The 21220-nt window shown below is 37.5% G+C and overlaps 1 protein-coding gene across 4 annotated transcripts in view; it reads left to right on the top strand.

The window, feature by feature from the left end:
• Positions 1-21220, top strand: part of LRRK2 (leucine rich repeat kinase 2) — a 193534-nt gene that overhangs the window by 14184 nt on the left and 158130 nt on the right. For all 4 annotated transcript variants that reach the window (XM_061129857.1, XM_061129863.1, XM_061129850.1 and 1 more), the window contains exons 7-11: positions 9585-9716; positions 12178-12297; positions 12744-12886; positions 12979-13058; positions 14698-14804. In XM_061129857.1, coding sequence (XP_060985840.1) covers positions 9585-9716; positions 12178-12297; positions 12744-12886; positions 12979-13058; positions 14698-14804 — 582 coding nt within the window. The remainder of the gene's footprint in view (positions 1-9584; positions 9717-12177; positions 12298-12743; positions 12887-12978; positions 13059-14697; positions 14805-21220) is intronic.

Genomic DNA, 21220 nt, shown 5'->3' with positions numbered 1-21220 from the left:
TCTATTACTTCAGATTTCAATTCCTTCTGTTTTATACACTTGAGCATTTTGTATTTCATTTATTACCTATTTGGGCTTGTACAGGATTTACACATGCATTTATGGGTAATAATTTCATCTTCACATGTGTAAAGTTGTGAGGATTAGATCACTTAAATAATGTTAAAAATGTAGAGTAGTACCTGATAATGTAATATGATGCTACTGCTAAGTCACTTCAGTCATGTCCGACTCTGTGTGAACCCATCCCTGGGATTCTCCAGGCAAGAACACTGGAGTGGGTTGCCATTTCCTTCTCCAATGCATAAAAGTGAAAAGTGAGTGAAGTCGCTCAGTCATGTCCGACTCTTTGTGACCCTATGGACTGCAGCCTACCAGGCTCCTCTGTCCATGGGATTTTCTAGGCAAGAGTACTGGAGTGGGGTGCCATTGCCTTCTCTGAATGTAATATAATAAATGTGGTTAAAACCTTGACAGTATTACTAAAAACTTTGTATCTCATATATACATAGTAAATATATTATATATAATAAACATATGATTTCAAACATGGAATCTTATAGATATGAGACTTCAGTAAAAACTCTTGTGAAAGAAAGCCCTTTCTTAGTAAAGTTATAAAATCTTATTCATGGAAAGTTAAACTCTTAAAAGTATATGGGGCTGAACAATAGTGGAAAATGGAATTTATTTATTTTTAAATTAATTTATGTTAATTGTAGGCTAATTACTTTACAATATTATAGTGGTTTTTGCCATACATTGACATGAATCAGCTATAGGTGTACATGTGTTCCCCATCCTGAACCCCCCTCCCACCCCCGCTCTACACCCCATCTCTCAGGGTCATCCCAGTGCCCCAACCCTGAGCACCCTGTCTCATGCATTGAACTTGGACTGGCGATCTACTTCACGTCTGATAATACACATGTTTCAATGCTATTCTCTCAAATTATCCCACACTCGCCTTCTCCTACAGAGTCCAAAAGACTGTTCTTTACACCTGGGTCTCTTTTGCTGTCTCGCATATAGGGTCATTGTTACCATCTTTCTAAATTCCATATATATGCATTAATATACTGTGTTGGTGTTTTTCTTTCTGACTTCACTCTGTATAATAGACTCCAGTTTCATCCACCTCATTAGAACTGATTCAAATGCATTCTTTTTAATACCCGAGTAATATTCCATTGTGTATATGTACCACAACTTTCTTATCCATTTGTCTGCCATTGGACATCTAGGTTGCTTCCATGTCCTGGCTATTGTAAACAGTGCTGCGATGAACACTGGGGTACACGTCTCTTTCAATTTTGGTTTCCTCAGTGTGCATGCCCAGCAGTGGGATTGCTGGGTCGTATGGCAGTTCTATTTCCAGTTTTTTAAGGAATCTCCACACTGTTCTCCATAGTGGCTGTACTAGTTTGCATTCCCACCAACAGTGTAAGAGGGTTCCCTTTTCTCTGCATCCTCTCCAGGATTTATTGTTTGTAGACTTTCTGATAGCAGCCATTCTGACCACCGTGAGATGGTACCTCATTGTGGTTTTGATTTGCGTTTCTCTGATAATGAGTGATGTTGAGCATCTTTTCATGTGTTTGTTAGCCATCTATATGTCTTCTTTGGAGAAATGTCTGTTTAGTTCTTTGGCCAATTTTTTGATTGGGTCATTTATTTTTCTGGAATTGAGCTACAGGAGCTGCTTGTATATTTTTGAGATGAATTCTTTGTCAGTTGCTTCACTTGCTATTATTTTCTCCCATTCTGAAGGCTGTCTTTTCACCTTGCTTATAGTTTCCTTCATTGTGCAAAAGCTTTTACATTTAATTAGGTCCCATTTGTTTACTGTTGCTTTTATTTCCATTACTCTGGGAGGTGGGTCATAGAGGATCCTGTTGTGATTTTTGTCAGAGAGTGTTTTGCCTATGTTTTCCTCTAGGAGTTTTATAATTTCTGGTCTTACATTTAGATCTTTAATCCATTTTGAGTTTATTTTTGCGTATGGTGTTAGAAAATGTTCTAGTTTCATTCTTTTACAAGTGGTTGACCAGTTTTCCCAGCACCACTTGTTAAAGAGATTGTTTTTTCTCCGTTGTATATTCTTGCCTCTTTTGTCAAAGATAAGGTGTCCATAGGTTCGTGGATTTATCTCTGGGCTTTCTATTTTGTTCCATTGATCTATATTTCTGTCTTTGTGCCAGTACCATACTCTCCTGATGACTGTAGCCTTGTAGGATAGTCTGAGGTCAGGAAGGTTGATTCCTCCAGTTCCATTCTTCTTTCTCAAGATTGCTTTGGCTTTTCAGGGTTTTTTGTATTTCCATACAAATTGTGAAATTATTTGTTTTAGTTCTGTGAAAAATACCGTTGGTAGCTTGATAGGGATTGCATTGAATCTATAGATTGCTTTGGGTCATACACTCATTTTCACAGTATTGATTCTTCCAATCCATGAACATGGTATATTTCTCCATCTATTTGTGTCATCTTTGATTTCTTTCATTAGTGTTTTACAATTTTCTATATATAGGTCTTTTGTTTCTTTAGGTAGATTTATTCCAAAGTATTTTATTCTTTTCATTGCAATGGTGAATGGAATTGTTTCCTTAATTTCTCTTTCTGTTTTCTCATTGTTAGTGTATAAGAATACAAGGGATTTCTGTGTGTTAATTTTATATCCTGCAACTTTACTATATTCATTGATTAGCTCTAGTAATTTTCTGGTGGAGTCTCTGGGGTTTTCTATGTAGAGGATCATGTCATCTGCAAACAGTGAGAGTTTTACTTCTTCTTTTCCAATCTGGATTCCTTTTATTCCTTTTTGTTCTCTGATTGCTGTGGCTAAAGCTTCCAAAACCATGTTGAATAGTAGTGGTGAGAGTGGGCACCCTTGTCTTGTTCTTTGCTTTAGGGGAATGCTTTCAATTTTTCACTATTGAGGATAATGTTTGCTGTGGGTTTATCATATATGGCTTTTATTATGTTGAGGTATGTTCCTTCTATGCCTGCTTTCTGGAGGGTTTTTATCATAAATGGATGTTGAATTTTGTCAAAGGCTTTCTTTGCATCTATTGAGATAATCATATGGTTTTTATCTTTCAATATTTGCAGAGAAAGCCTTTAACAAAATTCAACATCCATGATACAATGTGGTGTATCACATTGATTGATTTGCAGATATTAAAGAATCCTTGAATCCCTGGGATAAAGCCCACTTGGTCATGCTGTAAGATCTTTTTAATATGTTGTTGGATTCTGTTTGCTAGAATTTTGTTAAGGATTTTTTCATCTATGTTCATCAGTGATATTGGCCTGTAGTTTTCTTTTTTTGTGGCATCTTTGTCTGGTTTTGGTATTAGGGTGATGGTGGCCTCATAGAATGAGTTTGGAAGTTTACCTTCCTCTGCAATTTTCTTGAAGAGTTTGAGTAGGATAGGTGTTAGCTCTTCTCTAAATTTTTGGTAGAATTCAGCTGTGAAGCTGACTGGTCCTGGGCTTTTGTTTGTTGGAAGATTTCTGATTGCAGTTTTGATTTCCATGCTTGTGATGTGCCTGTTATGATATTCTATTTCTTCCTGGTTCAGTTTTGGAAAGTAATAGTTTTCTAAGAATTTGTCCATTTCTTCCAAGTTGTCCATTTTATTTGCATATAGTTGCTGATAGCAGTCTCTTATGAGCCTTTGTATTTCTGTATTGTTTGTTGCAGTTTCTCCATTTTCATTTCTAATTTTGTTGATTTGATTCTTCTCCCATTTTTTCTTAATGAGTTTGGCTAATGGTTTGTCTATTTTATTTATCTTCTCAAAGAACCAGCTTTTAGCTTTGTTGATTTTTGCTGTGGTCTCCTTTGTTTCTTTTTCATTTATTTCTGCCCTATTTTTTATGATTTCTTTCCTTCTACTAACCCTGGAGTTCTTCATTTCTTCTTCTTTTTCTAGTTGCTTTAGGTGTAGAGTTAGGTTATTTGTTTGATTTTTCTCTTGTTTCTTGAAGTAAGCTTGTATTGCTATGAACCTTCCCCTTAGCACTGCTTTTGCTGAATCCCATAGGTTTTGGGTTGTTATGTTTTCATTCATTTCTGTGCATGTTTTGGTTTCTTTTTTGATTTCTTCTGTGATTTGTTGGTTATTCAGAAGCGTGTTGTTTAGCCTCCATATATTTGTAGTTTTAGTAGTTTTTTTCCTATAGTTGGCATCTAATCTTATCGCATTGTGATCAGAAAAGATGCTTGGAATGATTTCAATTTTTTCTGAGTTTACCAAGACTATATTTATGGCCCAGGATGTGATTGATCCTGGAGAAGGTTCCATGTGTACTTGAGGAAAAGGTGAAGTTGATTGTTTTGGGGTGAAATGCCCTATAGATATCAATCAGGTCTAACTGGTCCATTGTATCATTTAAAGTTTGTGTTTACTTGCTAATTTTCTGTTTAGTTGATCTATCCATAGGTGTGAGTGGGGTATTAAAGTCTCCCACTATTATTGTGTTACTGTTAATTTTCCCTTTCATACTTGTTAGCATTTGCCTTACATATTGTGGTGCTCCTATGTTGGTTGCATATATATTTATAATTATTATATCTTCTTCTTGGATTAATCCTTTGATCATTATGTAGTGTCCTTCTTTGTCTCTTTTCACAGCCTTTATTTCAAAGTCTATTTTATCTGATATGAGTGTTGCTACTCCTGCTTTCTTTTGGTCTCTATTTGTGTGAAATGTCTTTTTCCAGCCCTTCACTTTCAGTCGTATGTGTCCCTTGTTTTGAGGTTGGTCTCTTGTAGACAGCATATATAGGGGTCTTGTTTTTACGTCCATTCAGCCAGTCTTTGTCTTTTGGTTGGGGCTTTCAGCCTATTTACATTTAAAGTAATTGTTGATAAGTATGATCCTGTTGCTGTTTACTTTGTTGTTTTGGGTTTGGGTTTATACACCTTTTCTGTGTTTCCTGTCTGGAGAAGATCCTTTAGCATTTGCTGAAGAGCTGGTTTGGTGGTGCTGAATTCTCTCAGCTTTTGCTTGTCTGTAAAGCTTTTGATTTCTCCATCATATCTGAATGAGATCCTTGCTGATACAGTAATCTGGCTTGTAGGTTTTTCTCTTTCATCCCTTTAAGTATGTCCTGCCATTCCCTTCTGGCCTGAGGAGTTTCTGTTGAATGATCAGCTGTTATTCTTATGGGAATCCACTTGTGTGTTATTTGTTGTTTTTCCCTTGCTGCTTTTAATACTTGTTCTTTGTCTTTGATCTTCGTTAATTTGATTAATAAGTGTCTTGGGGTGTTTTGCCTTGGGTTTATCCTGTCTGAGAGTCTATGGGTTTCTTGAACTTGGGTGGCTATTTCCTTCCCCATTTTAGGGAAGTTATCAACTATTATCTCCTCAAGTATTTTCTCATGGCCTTTCTTTTTGTCTTCTTCTTCTGGGACTCCTATGATTTGAATGTTGGTATATTTCACATTGTCCCAGAGGTCTCTGAGGTTATCCTCATTTCTTTTAATTCTTTTTTCCTTTATCCTCTCTGCTCCATTTATTTCCACCATTCTATCTTCCACTTCACTTATCCTATCTTCTGCCTCAGTTATTCTACTGTTGGTTCCCTCCAGAGTGTTTTTGATCTCAGTTATTGCATTATTCACTATTGATTCACTCTTTTTTATTGCTTCTAGTTCCTTGTTAAACATTTCTTGCATCTTCTCAATCCTTGTCTCCAGACTATTTGACTGTAACTCCATTTTGTTTTCAAGATTTTGGATCATTTTTACTATCATTATTCTAAATTCTTTTTCAGTTAGACTCCCTATCTCCTCCTCTTTTGTTTGGTTTGGTGGGCATTTATCATGTTCCTTTACCTGCTGAATATTTCTCTGCCTTTTCATTTTGTTTAGATTGCTGTGTTTGGGGTGGCTTTTCTGTATGCTGGAAGCTTGTGGTTCCTCTTTATTGTGGAGGTTCCTCCCTGTGGGTGGTGTTGGATGAGTGGCTTGTCAAGGTTTCCTGGTTAGGGAAGCTTGTGTCCGTGTTCTGATGGGTGGAGCTGGATCACTTCTCTCTGGAGTGCAGTGAAGTGTCCAGTAGTGAGTTTTGAGGTGTCTGTGGGTTTGGTGTGACTTTTGGCCACTTGTATGTTAATGCTTAGGGTTATGTTCCTGTGTTGCTGGAGAATTAGCTTGGTTTATCTTGCTCTGAAACTTGTTGGCTCTTGGGTGGAGCTTGATTTCAGTGTAGGTATGAAGGCTTTTGGATGAGCTCTTGTTGATTAATGTTCCCTGGGTTCAGGAGTTTTCTGATGTTCTCTAGTTTTGAATTTAAGCCTCCTGACTCTGGCTTTCCATCTTATTCTTATAGTAACCTCAAGTCTTCTCCATCCATACCACATTGATGATAAAACATGTAAGGTAATGGTGAAAAGATTCTCCACAGTGAGGGACACCCAGAGAGATTCACAGAGTTACATGGAGAAGAGAAGAGGGAGGAGGGAGATAGAGGTGACCAGGAGGAGAAGAGGGGGAATCATAAGGGGAGAGAGCAATCTAGCCAGTAATCAATTCCCTATGTGCTCTCCACAGTCTGGAAAACTCAGAGAGGTTCATGGAGTTACATAGAAAAGGGAAGAGGTAGGAAGGAGATAGAGGTGACCAGGAGGAGAATAGGGAGAGTCAAAAGGAGAGAGACAGATCTAGCCAGTAATCAGTTCCCTGTGTTCTCCACAGCCCAGAACACCCAAAGAGATTCACAGAGTTGGGTAGAGTAGAGAAGCGGGGAGAGGAGTTAGAGGTGACCTGGGGGATAAAAAGGAGAGTCAAAAGGGGGAGAGAGCAATCAAGCCAGTAATCACACTCCTAAGTAAAAATAGATACTGAAGATTGGATTCTTAAAGGTATGAAATTGATAACAAATACCAAAAAGCAAAGATTAAAAATCTAGAGTAGAGGTTAGACTTCTCAAAAATACAATATTAATAAAACAAAATCACAAAAATTATAAATAATATATGAAATTTGCTTTAAAAATAGAGTCTTTGGCAAGGTAATAGTAGGTTATAAAAATGAAAATTAAAGGAGTAGTAAAGAACTTAAAAACTAAAAGAAAAAAAAGAAAATGATAATAGTAAAATATATCTAGGAATTTCTCTGGAGCTGTTGAGGGCAGTGTGGGGTCAGTTCAGTTTCAGATACTTCCTTGTTCCAGCTTATACTTTTTCTCAAGGTCTATAGGCCCCTTCCAATGTAGTCTGTGCTAACGACAGGGTTTTAATCTGTTGCACCTGTCACTTCCAAAGTGGTTCTCTCTTCTTTGTTTATTTTGGCTTCCTCTGTTTGCAAGTCTCTTCAGTGTCTAATTCCCGCCCTGACACAAGGCGGGGAAGGTGGTCACTTATTTAGGCTCATTTGTTCAGTTGTGCTGTGGGGAGGGAGGAATACTGCAAACGAGTATCACTGGTGTGTGTAGGGAGTGCTCTCAGTGTCTAGGCCACACTGGCGTGTGTGCTTTCCTGGTCTACGCTGCTCAGGCTCCAGGTTGCTCTGCAGGGGAACTGTCCAAAGCAGGTTCAGGGTTTCATGCACTTCCCAGGTCTTAGCTGATCAGGTTCTCGGGTACTCCACAAAGGCACAGACTCTGTTAGACCTGCGTTTTGTGCCCTTCCCAGGTCCAAGCAGCTCCGGTGACCAGGTGCCTGGCGAGCACACTCTCCCCAGGTGGGTGGTGCGTCTTGTCATCTCCCTGGTCCCAGTCCCTTGGTTTCCTGGGTGCCGTGTGTCTCTTCTGGGGAACTGATCTCTGACTGCAGCCCTCCTGGTGGATGTCAACTGTCCAGGATCCCAGGAAGGCTTGGTTAGCAACTGGGAGCCTGCTCACAGTTTGGTGGAGGATGCTCTCTGGGGCCGAGATTGCCCCTCACCTTCCAGCTCTGGCTGTCACTTGCCTGCCTCTCTGCCTCCAGCTGGTGGGGGTGGGTCGGGGGGGGGAGAGGGGAAGCCCGTGCCTCCCTGTTCAGCCCCGGCTCACTGCTGGTGTACGTGAGCATCTGGGCTATTTCTCCGCTGGGGGTTGCAGTTAGGCAAGTAATCTGTGGATTGTTTTTTTTTTCCTCGTGGTTATGTTTCCCTCTGAGAGTCCAAAACTCTACACAGACACGCCAGTGAGAGGGTTTCCTGGTGTTTGGAAACTTCTCCTCCTTCACGACTCCCTCCCCTGGACGGGTCTCCATCCCTAACTCTTTGGCTCTCTTTTTATCTTTTATATTTTGTCCTACCTCCTTTCGAAGAGAATGGGCTGCCTCTCTGGGTGCCTGGTGTCTGATGCCAGCATTCAGAAGTTGTTTTGTGGAATTTGCTCAGCGTTCAAATGATCTTTTGATGAATTTGTGGGGGAGAAAGTGGTCTCCCCATCCTATTCCTCTATCTTAGGACCACCCCCGGAAAATGGAATTTAAACTTCTCTGAGTCACCTACTGCCAACAAACTGAATGTATTTTTCATTTTGCCTTTCCTTGGCTATACATTTATTTGTTTTGTACTGGCTCTCTTGAAATTCATTTTTTCCTACCCACATTGACATATCTTCACTGTAAATTTGCTGATTCATAATGGAATGGTCAAAGAAAGTGGCAACTAAAAATACAAAAGCAAGTGTTTTAGATTTTACGTTTGAATCTAGAGCAAATCATATCTGTGGTACTGAGTATAAGCAGGTAATTGTTTTAAGATGCCATTTTCTTTAATTACAACATCTTTTCCATATTTAGTGTTTTTTAAAATACAATTTACACATTAAAAATGTATTTTTTAGGAAAAAAAGCTTGTGCCAAAAAAGGAAGAAATTTATTTTGCACACCTTTTTCTCTCTGTTTTAAGAATAGTACACGTTTCACTGAGACATATAAATTAATTTTCTCCACATGGGTTCACATACTGTCTCTATTGATTAATTGCCTTTTCCAGTGAATTCTTTCCTTCCCTGTGGTTCATTTATGTTTATCTCTTAGTCATATATTGTAATATTCTGCCTCTTCTCTCCCCTTCATCCATTCTTTTCCCTGTCTGTGGCAGAGCCTTCAGGAAGCTTGGTTTTGTGACTTTTACACTGGCTATTCTGCTGCTGCTCTTCTGGAATGAATAGGAATAGATCATGGCTGATTCTAGCTCTTCTGTTATGTGATATAATCTTGCTTTTCTTTCTAATGGTTTGAGAAAAAGGAACAATGAAAATCTATTATCCAATGGAATACTGCCTCATTAGGAAACAAGCCCCAAATTCATTTATTTGAAAACTAACGGCCAGGACTTTACATATTTTGACTTACATAAAAGCATTTTCAAATTTCCCTATTTGTTTACATTTTTAAGCCAAGATACAGGAATAAAGCAACCTTCCCTTAGTCCTAGAGATGAGTTCTAAAGTCTGTTACATTAACAATGAACAACATAGTATTTTTATAGTTATTTGACAGAAAATGACATTTAAATTTGGTATTGTAGCCATTATACTGCCATGTATTTAAAATCTCTGTGAGATGTTTTTGTATGCATATATCAATGGGGAAAATTATTGCCTTATTGATAATTATGATTTCTCTAAATTTAGGTAGTAATGTTGAAGTCCTCATGAGTGGCAATGTCAGGTGTTATAATATTGTGGTAGAAGCCATGAAAGCATTCCCTATCAGTGAAAAAATTCAAGAAGTGAGTTGCTGCTTGCTCCATAGGCTTACATTAGGTAAGTTACAACTCTTGGTTAATTTTTTATCACAGTATATATGATGTAAGTGTATATAGCATACATATGTTGTATGTTGATGCATAGGTAGCTGATCAACATATACTTGATGGAAATATTGTAAAGTAGCAAACTGTCATGCCATGCTTAGGTGGAATTTTAAAAGGAGTGGCAAAAATAAATGTGTGCAATATTAGAAGTGTTATCTTATTGTTAATGCTATATTTGAAGTATTATTATGTAAATATTTATTGCATGCAAAAGAGTAAACATAACATACAGAAAATGTGAAGTGCAATGCAAAAGAACTCCTCATCACATTTAAGTATTAGTACTTTGCCAGTGCTGGTAAAGCTACTCTGGGCTCTGCCCTTCTTCCACTTTCTCTATAGAGGTGAGCACTCTCCAGAGTTTTGTGTTAATAAACCTTTTGCTCTAAATTAAATTTTACTGTGTTTATGTATCTCTGTAAATAAAATTGTTAATATTGCTTAATAAAAATGGTATCATGCTGAATGTTGTCTTCTGCAAGTTTTTAAAAACTGTGTTTATGAGACTGATGAATATGTTGCATATAGCTGTATGTGCAAGCAGTGTGTGCACTTAGTCGTGTCTGACTCTTTGTGACCCCATGAACCATAGCCCGCCAGGCTCCTCTGTCCATGGGATTATCCAGGAAAGAATACTGGAGTGGGTTGTCATTTCCTCCTCCAGGGGATCTTCCTAACCCAGGGATGGAACCTGCATCTCCTGAATTGGCAGGCAGATTCTTTACCATTGACCCACCTGGGAAGCGTGGCATTGTTGTATGTAGTATTCTGTTATGTGGGCATACCACTGTTTATTTATCCATACTCTTATCCATGGACATTGGTTTATTTCTTGTTTTGTGCTACTACCGTCTATGTTACTGTGAAAATTGTGAAGGAAGGTGAATATCTTTTCAAATATTTCTTTGCTCTTGGTGCTTTCTTTTTTTGTGAAATACCTGATTTACCTTTTTCTGTTTTTTTATAGTATATTCTGTCTTTTAAAAAAGTGATTCATAGTTCTAGCTAATAATGATTTGGTGGTCAGTTATATGTATTGAAAATGTCAAGCTGTCTTTTTATCTTTTTATGGCAGCTTTTGTAACATAATGTATTTTCACCTAAATTGTCTAAAAATAAGATACGGCCACTGGTGTTTGCTCAGAGTCACAAAGTTGGTCAGTGGTAGAGCAGCTGTTGGCAGTGACTTAGAAATAATTGTAGGGAAAAGTGGGTGAGACAACTGAAGTTTAGATAAGCCAGTAAAAGTAGAAAAGAATCTTTTTTGAAATGACTTTCCAAAACTAGAGACTAAGAACTGGGGATTATGTCAGCTTAATGGATGAATGTGGAAGAGATATGAACATAGAAAGATGCTGATACAGAAGAGTTGCACTAGTTAATCTGCTTTTTGATTTTGAAACTTTGATTAATAATTAGTGTGGACTTTAGGCTTTTAATGGTATAGGATCTTTTCCAATTCTGGCTGTGTATCCTAGGGATTATCTAATTACACATGTAGCTAACTAGAAGTTTCATTCTTATTCCTACAAGGGATTGTGGTAATTGTTAGTGAGTTATAGTAAAAGCATTTAATGACAAGGGAGGTTTTTTCTTATCTTTTAGAAGACAGGAAAATTAAGCTGTTTTGTACACTGAATATTGTAGTGCCATGTATAAAAATATTTATTTATTTGACTGTGTTGGGTCTTAGTTGTGGCCCGCGGGATCTTCACCGAATCATGAGGCATTTTTCATTGTGGAGCATAGACTCTAGTTGTGGCAGGTGGGCTCAGTAGGTGCGGTTCTCCGGTTCAGTTGCTCTGCGGCATATTCGACCTTAGTTCCCCAACCTAGAATCAAACCCTTTCCCACACTGCAAGGCAGATTCTCAACCACTGGACCACCAGGGAAGTCTCCACCTCGTGGTTTTTTATGATGATGACGAGAGGGGGATTTCCCTGGTGGCTCTGTGGCAGAGAATTCACTTACCAACGCAGGAGACGTGGATTCTATCCCTGGGTTGGAAAGATCCCCAGGAGAAGGAAATGGCAATCCACTGCAGTATTATCATGTGAGCCCGGCGAGCTACTGTCCATGGGGTTGCAAAAGAGTCGGACAAGACTTTGCGAAAAAACAACAGCAACAAGACATGAGAGGGGATGAAAGAACACAAGTTAATATAACTCAAACATACGATTGTTTTTGGCCCAGTCATTTCTGTTGTCTAAGCAAGATAGTTGAATGAGTGCATGGAATGTTTTTAGTTCTTTATGCAATCACTAAGTGATTTTAATTACAATAAATGTGTTTTAATGTAATTAAGAATAGTTATCACTACTCAAATATGTTGATTTAAATACTGTTACATAATTAAAGGTAATATAAGTTCCATGGATGAGAATTCTGCTAATATGTCACTTAACTTTTAGGTAATTTCTTTAATATCTTGGTATTAAATGAGGTGCATGAGTTTGTGGTGAAGGCTGTGCAGCGGTATTCAGAAAATGCAGTATTACAGATCGCAGCCCTCAGCTGCTTAGCACTCCTCAGTAAGTAACTTTACTAACAAGGAAATCCTTTCAGGTGCATTTGACCTTGAATGTTGACATTATAACAGGAAAGTTATATATAGAGAAGGAACCCTTAAATGCTTTTTCTTTTCCTAATGTGACAACATTTTCTCATAGAGGATACTTTCAAGGGAATGAAAGTTGTAATAAATATCCCAGTTCAGATATCAGTGAATATATCCTTGATTTAGCTTTATAAGTAGCAGTTCATTTTGTTAATTAATCTTCCTCTAGCCTATTAGTTTTGTTTGGTACCCTCTCCCCCATCTGATTTATCTACATGGAATAACAATATGATAAAGTGTGTAATATATTAAAGAGATCTTTTAGTTAACCAGTGCTCTGTCAATAATGTTTGAAAATAATAGCCTTAAGAGTTGGTCACTCAAAGTATACATAAGTTATATGTTTCCATTTTTCCAAAGCTGAGACCATTTTCTTAAATCAAGACTTAGAGGAAAAGAATGAGAATCAGGAGAATGACGATGATGAAGAAGAAGAAAAATTGTTTTGGCTGGAAGCCTGTTACAAAGCATTAACTTGGCATAGGAAGAACAAGCATGTGCAGGTTTGACTCTGTCATAAATTTTATAGTCCTTCAAAATTGTTTGTTCAATAGTTTATTTTTTGAAGGTTTCTTTTTTTCCTTCCCAAATCCAGGAGGCTGCCTGTTGGGCCCTGAATAATCTCCTTATGTATCAAAACAGTTTACACGAGAAGATTGGAGATGAAGATGGCCAGTTAGTAGTTTTGATTTTATATGATAGAAAATTTTAGTCATATTTTTAATCAATTCACTGAAATTTTTATTGTTTGAAATATTTTTGATATAAGTATTTATAATAAGTATTTCCATAAAATACTTGTGGATATATAATATTTTGATGCCTGTTGTCTTCAATAGTTAGTAAAACTCTCTTTGTGTGAAAGCTATTACTGAGAAATTTAGAATCAAGAGTCGTTCAGTAAGTTATGAATCATCAAGAAAGAACCTTTCAGTTTTCTGGCTAATAATTTAAAAGTACTAATTATTCTCACCTGACAGAAATCGCAGAGCCATCTGTGACCTTTTTTATTGTGGTTACTAGCCTGGAGGTTGTCAATATCAGTGACTGGATACGGTTAGAAGCCTCCTCTAGTGACTCCCCACTTTATGTGGTGGTGTTAACCTGTCTTCTCTTGAGAGGGTTATTGTATAACTGTCAGCTCTTGAGGATGCTTTCTATGGGATCTCCATTTAAACATCATAAGACCAGACAAAGATGCACATTGTAACCAGGAGTTCTGTACGTCTGATTTGTTTCATGTCCATGAACAATTGCTTATGTTTTTACTGTTGGCTCTGCATATCCTCTCAATTTTAAATTTTGAATGACTTACCTTGGAAATTTAAATAGTGATATTCTGCACCTCATATTCTAACAGCCTGTTTCCATAATGAAGTGAAGTGAAAGTCTCTCAGTCGTGTCTGACTCTTTGTGACCCCCTGGACTATAGAGCCCATGGAATTCTCAAGGCCAGAATACTGGAGTGGGTAGCCTTTCCCTTCTCCAGGGAATCTTCCCAACCCAGGGATTGAACCCAGGTCTCCCACATCGTAGGTGGATTCTTTACCAGCTGAGCCACAAGGGAAGCCCAAGAATACTGGAGTGGGTAGCCTATCCCTTCTCCAGGGGTCTTCCCGACCCAGGAATCGAACCAGGGTCTCCTGCATTGCAGGTGGATTCTTTTCCAACTGAGCTATCAGGGAAGCCCTTGTTTCCATAGTGATCTACTGCCAATTAGAAGGCAGTTAATGACAGATTCTATTTATTTAAATGTCTCTAGTTTGAATGGAAACTAATCTGCTTTGAGCAATGTTTTAAGGAAGTTAGGATAAGGTTGCTTCATGCTGCAATTTATAAAAATTTTAATTCATAGATACTAATCCCTTAAAATTCACAGGAGACTGCTAAAATAAATACATCATTAAAATATGTTTATACTCTAAATTAAAAAATTTCACTCTACTTCTTTATGATTCTTAATTTTTCCTTTCTTGCTTACATCATCTCCTTTTTCTCACTTAATCTTTTTACTCTTAGCACCTATTTATATATCTACTGAGTCTTCTATTTTCTCCTTCTACTGCTTATCTACTTTGAAGAAACAGAAATACTACTTTATTAGTAGTATATAATGTAATGTAAATAGAACACTATATATATCTGTATAATGTAAATAGAACACTGCTTAACTATAATTCTCTCCTGTGAGTAGAGGTGGTGTAAAATACTATTTATCTGCCCTTATTGGTTGTTAGATTAGATAACAGTAAGTGAATATTTGAGTTAATTATTAAAGAGATTACTATTAATGTTGTGGTTGAATTTGTGAAAGGTTCCCAGCTCACAGGGAAGTGATGCTGTCCATGCTGATGCATTCTTCATCAAAAGAAGTCTTCCAGGCATCTGCAAATGCTTTGTCAACTCTGTTAGAACAAAATGGTAAGAGGTACACCATATTTTTTAGTATAATGAAACATGTTTGTTTTTATATATAATTTTAAAAATTATAAAAGTGATAATTGTAAAAACTTCAAATATATAAATATATATATATCTGATATATAGATACACTGACAAATAGGTAAAAAGATAAAGAGGAAAATAACCTTTTGATGTATTTCTTCTGGATTTCTGTATATGTACTTACACTTGACATATGCAATACATTTTATGTTTTTTTTTGAGAAATGGGATCCTATTATAGTCTTTTATAACCAAATTTTACATTCCTTTTTTTATGTTGCTAAATATAAATTCCCACATTACCATGTTTGATGGTTGTGTAGTTTCCCAGTGTATACCTATGTCCTCATTTATGGTCCAATTTCTTATGGATGAACTTTTAGCTTGTGTTCAGTGGTACTGTTTTGAATATTTGTAACAGTGGCCAAATGGTCGCTTTTCTGCCCCAGTTTCCTTTATACACTGTTCCTGTGTTTTTTTCTTGGGAATGCAGTGGATGGAGAGAGATTCACCATTATAAAATATACTAAAATTATCCATTATAAAAATAAAAAAAATAGTCTTTTACATGTAAATCTTACAGCTTTCCATTATTTAGAAGAGAAAAATAGCTGTTATACCTTTGGAAGAACTCTTGAGGTTTAGAATTGAGGCTCAGGCTGCTCTTATTAGGGCTCAGCCCTCATAAATAGGAAATACGGCCCGAAAGTCTTGGGAGAAAACTAATCATAAAAGCATTAGGACTTGGCAGCTCTTGAAGGATATTCTTGAAGGGAGAAAAATACAGAAAAACACTGAAAGCTTGAAAAAAAAAGACCAGTGTTAGCATCAACTTTTAGTAGAGAACCCGAGTAGAGTGAAAAAAGCCTCCTCATGCATGTTTCCCTACATGGTTATTTAATTCAGATCAAGAGGAAAATCACTTCTTTGTTTTCATTCTTTCTCACTTCACCTCTGATGGCACTGAAAAAGCCATCATAAAAGGCTTGGGCTGGCCAAGCCCTGAGAGATTGATCGGGGTTGCTCTCAAAGGATAATGAGTCAGTGGAAGTGGCAGAAAGGGGAGCTGCTCTTCTTGAGTCTCCCTTCCTCTGCTGTGCGGAGGCCTGGGTTGGGGGGCGCGTCTCACTCTTTAAAATGAACACTGGACTTTGCTGCTTTTGTTGAGGCATCTTAGAGAGGAGACAGCCGAAGAAGGCAATGGCACCCCACTCCAGTACTCTGGCCTGGAAAATCCCATGGATGGAGGAGCCTGGTAGGCTGCAGTCCATGGGGTTGCGAAGAGTCAGACATGACTAAGTGACTTCACTTTCACTTCTCACTTTCATGCATTGGAGAAGGAAATGGCAACCCACTCCGGTGTTCTTGCCTGGGGAATCCCAGGGAGGGCGGAGCCTGGTGGGCTGCCGTCTGTGGGGTCGCACAGAGTCGGACACGACTGAAGTGACTTAGCAGCAGCAGCAGCAGTCCCATTATTCATTTTTGCTTTTCATTCCCTTGCCTGAGGAGACAAACTGAAAAAAAATATTGCTAAGATCATTGTCAAAGAGCATACTGCTTCTTTTCTTTTTGGAGTTTTATGATTTCAGGTTTTCACTTAATTATTTAATCTGTTTTGAGTTTATTTTTGTATATCATGTGAAAAGAAGTCTAGTTTGATTCTTTTGTATGTAATTGTGCAGTTTTCCTAACACCATTTATGGAATAAGCTGTCTTCCCCATCATATATTTTTGCATACTTTGTTGGAGATTAAATGAACATCTAAGTTTTCATTTCTGGGCTCTCTAGTCTGTTCCATTGATTTATGTGTCTGTCTTTTTTTTTTGGCCAGCATCATATTGTATTGATTCCTATAGCTTTCTAGTATAGTTTGAAATCAGGGCTTATGATACCTTCAGTTTGTTCTTTTTCAAGATTTTGGCTATTTGTGGTATTTTGTGTTTTCATACACATTTTAGAATGGTTTGTTCTAGTTCTGTGAAAAATGCCATTGATGTTTTGACAGCGATTGCATCGAATCTGTAGATTGCCTGGGATAATTTGGTTGTTTTAGCAGTATTAAATCTTCCAGTTCATGAACACAGTATAGCTTTTCATTTGTTTGTGTCATCTTCATTTTCTTTCACCAGTGCCTATAGTTTTTTGAGTATAGGCCTTTTACATCCTTAGTTAGATTTATTCTTTCTAATACAGTTGTATATGGGATTGTTGTCTTAATTTCCCTTTCTGACTGTTCATTCTTAGTATACAGAAACATAGCATATTACTGTATATTAACTTTGCACCTGCAACTTTACTGAGTTCATTTATTAGTTCTAGTATTTTTGGTGGAATCTTTAGAATTTTCTTTGTATATATTATGTCATCTGCAAACAGTGACAGTCCTCTCCCATTTTGATTCCCTGTATTTCTGTCTTTTGTGGCTGGTACTTTTAATACTGTGTTGAATAGAAATGAAGTGAGTGAGCATCCTTGTCTTTTTCCTGATCTTAGAGGAAATGTTTTCAGCTTTCCTGATTGAGTATGATATTGGCTGTAGGTTTACCTTTTCATATAAGGCCTTTATTATTTTGAGATATCCTCCCTCTGAACTCATTTTGTTCAGAGTTTTTATCATAAATTGATACTAAATTTTGTCAAAACTTGTTTTTGCCTCTTGGTATCATCATATGCTATTTTCCTTCTTCAATTTGTTAGTGTGGTGTATCCCATTGACTGATTTGTGAATATTGAGCCATCTTTGCATCCCAGGGATGAATCATGTTGTATGATTCCTTTAATGTATTGTTGAATTCAGTTTGCTAATATTTTGTTGAGGATTTCTGTATCTATACTCATCAGTGATATTGGCCTGTAATTTTCTTTTTTCTGTGTGATATCTTTGGTTTTGGTGTCAGGGTGATGCTGACCTTGTAGAATGGGTTTGGAAGCATTCCTTTCCCTTCAGTTTTTAGAATAGTTTGAGAAGTAGGGGCATTTACTATTCTTTAAGTGTTTGGTAGAATTCATCTTTGAAGCTCTCTGGTGCTGGACTTTTGTTTGTTGAAAGTTTTTTTTCTTTTGTTTACTTGTTTTTTTTTTTTGTTGTTGCTATTTATTTACTGATTCAGTTTCATTACTGGTAATCAGTCTGTTTGTATTTTCTATTTCTTTCTGCTTCAGTCTTGGGAGATTGTATATTTCGAGGAATTTGTCCTTTCCTTCCAGGTTGTCCATTTTATAGTCATGTAATTGTAGTGATCTCTTATGATTCTTTATATTTCTGTGGCTTTGATTGTGATTTATTGTTTATTTTTAATTGGTGGACAATTGCTTTACAATGTTGTACTGGCTTCTGCTGTGCCGTAGCGTGAGTCAGCTCTAAGTACACATATATCCCCTCCTGAGTCTCCTCTCACCTCCCACCCTACCCCTCTGGGTTATCACAGAGCACCACGCTGAGCTCCCTGTGTTTGTAGCAGCTTCCCACTAGGATCTGTTTTGCACGTAGTAGTGTATATATGTCAATGCTACTTTTTCAGTTTGTTCCCTCACCTTCCTCTCCATGTCCACAGGTTTGTTCCCTACAGCTCCATGTCTATTCCTGCTCCGCAGATAGGTTCATCAATAATGTTTTTATAGTTTCCATATATATGTGATAATATATATTTGTTTTACTCTTTCTGCCTTACTTCACTCTGTAAAACAGGCTCTGGGTTCATCCACCTCAATACAACTGAGTCAAATCCTTTCCTTTTTACGGCTGAGTAATATTCCATTGTATATATGTGCTATATCTTCTTTATCTATTCATCTAGGCTGCTTCCATGTCCTGGCTATTATAAGTAGTGCGGCTGTGAACCTTGGGGCACATGTGTCTTTTTGAATTAATGGTTTTTCTCAGAGTATATGCCCAGTAGTGGGATTGCTGTGTCATATAGTAGTTTCAATCCTAGTTTCTTAAGGAATCTCTATTCTGTTTTCCATAGTGGCTGTATCAATTTGTATTTTCACCAACAGTGTAGGAGGGTTCCCTTTTCTCCATATCCTGTCCAGAATTTATTGTTTGTAGACTTTTTGATGATAGCCATTCTGCCTAGTGTGAGGTGATACCTCATTGTAGTTTTGATTTTTCTAATAATGAGCAATGTTGAGCATCATTTCCTGTGTTTGTTGGCCATCTGTATGTCTTCTTTGAAGAAGTATCTGTTTAGGTCTTCAGTGCATTTTTTAATTGGGTGATTTGTTTTTTCTGATATTGAGCTGCATGAGCTCCTTGCATATTTTAGACATTATCCTGTGTCAGTTGGTTCATTTGCAGTTATTTTCTCCCATTTTGAAGGTTGTCTTTTTGTGTTGTGTATAGTCTCCTTTGCTGTGCAAAAACCTTTAAAATTAATTAGGTCCTGTACTGATTTGGGCCCAGGTCCTCTCTGTCTCTTTCTTTTTTTATTGGATGTGTCTGTTTATTGGTTTACCAATTTAGTTTATCTTTTCAGAGGACCAGCTCTAAGTTTCACTAATATTTTCTATTGATTTTTAGTCTCTTTTTAGTTTATTTCTTCTCTGATCTTTGTGATTTATTTCCCTGTACTAATTTTAGATTTAGTTTTTTGTTCTTTTTCTCATTCCTTTATGTATAAGCTTAGGTTGGTTGTTTGAGATTGTTGTTTCCTAGATATGCTTGTATTGCTATATAGTTCCTTCTTAGAACTACTTCTGCTGCATCCTATAGAAATTTTTTGTTTGTTTGTTTCTGCTGCATCCCATAGAATTTGTTTTTTTGTTTGTTTTGTTTGTGTGTGACTGCTTAGTTGCTCGGTTGTGTCCGAGTCTTTGCGACCCCGTGGACTGTAGCCTGCCAGGCTCCTCTGTCCATGGGGTTTTCCAGGCAAGAATACTTAAGTGGGTTGCCATTTCCTTCTCCAGGTGATTTTCCCAACCCGAGGATCAAGCCTTCATCTCTTGTATCTCCCGCATTGACAGGCATATTCTTTACCACTAGCGCCACCTGGGAAGCCCCATTTATCAAACTAAACCCAATCTTCTCAGAGGACCGGCTCTAAATTTCATTAATATTTTCTATTGATATTTTAGTCTCTATTTAGTTTATTTTTACTCTATTTATCTTTTCATTTGCAATTTGATGTCTTCAGTGACCCATTGGTTGTTTAGCTTGCATGTACTTGGGTAATTTGTAATTTTTTCTCATAGTTGATTTCTAGTCCCACAGTGTCATGGTAGGAAAAGCGTGAAAGTGTTAGTCTCTCAGTCAGGTCCAGCTCTTTGCGATCCTGTGGGCTGTAGCCTGCCAGGCTCCTCTTCCATGGAATTCTCCAGGCAAGAGTACTGGAGTGGGTTGCCATTCCCTTTCCCAGTGTATCTTCCTGACCCAGAGGTGGAACCTGGGTCTCCTGCATTGCAGGCAGATTCTTTACAGTCTGAGCCACCAGGGAACATAGGAAAAGGTGCTTGATAATGATTTAAGTCTTTCTAAATTTATTGAGACTAGTTTTGTGGCCTAGCACATGATTTATCTTGGAAAATGTTCTGTGTGCACTTGAAAGCAATATTTATTCTGCTACTTTTGGATAGAATGTGCTAACGTATCTATTCAGTCCATCTGATTCATTGTTTAAAGACAGTGTTTTCCTACTAATTTTCTGTTTGCATGATCAGCCCATTGATGTAAGTTAAGTGTTAAAGTTCTCTACTATTGCCATGTTGCTGTCAGCTTCTCTCTGTATGTTTGTTAATATTAGCTTTATGCATTTAGTTATTACTATGTTGGGTACATATTTATTTACAGTTGTTACATTTTCTTGTTGACTGATCCCTTTATTACTGTGTAATGTCCTTCCTTGTCATTTGTGATAGCCTTTATTTAAAGTCTACTTAGTCTAATATGATTATTGCTACTCTAGGTTTCTTTTCTTTTCTATTTGCATGGGTTACCTGTTTTCATCCCCTCACTTTCAGTCTGTCTGTGTCTTTAGATCTGAATTCAGTCTCCTGTCAGTAGCATATATGTGGATCTTATTTTATTATTCATTCAACTATTATTTTTCTTTTGATTGAAACATTTAGTCCCTTTATATTTGAAGTAATTATTTATGCTGTGTGCTTAGTCACTCAGTTGTGTCCAACTCTTTGCCACCCTATGGACTGTAGCCCACCAGGCTCTTCTGTCCATGGGGCTTCTTCTCCAGGCAAGAATACTGGGGTGGGTTGTTGGGCCTGCCTCCAGGGAATCATCACACCCTAGGGATCGAACCCAGGTCTCCTGCACTGCAGGTGCATTCTTTACCATCCAAGCCGCCAGGGAAACCCAAGAATACTGGGGTGGGTAGCCTGTGTCTAGTGTGTGCTTATTTCTATTTGCTCATTGTTTTGGATGCTTTTTTGGTAGTTC

This window comes from Dama dama, chromosome 3 (genome assembly GCF_033118175.1).
Source record: "Dama dama isolate Ldn47 chromosome 3, ASM3311817v1, whole genome shotgun sequence".
In the NCBI taxonomy this organism is placed as follows: Eukaryota; Metazoa; Chordata; class Mammalia; order Artiodactyla; family Cervidae; genus Dama; species Dama dama.
Note: the sequence above shows the minus strand (reverse complement) of the source record. Positions and strands in the feature narration are given on the sequence as shown.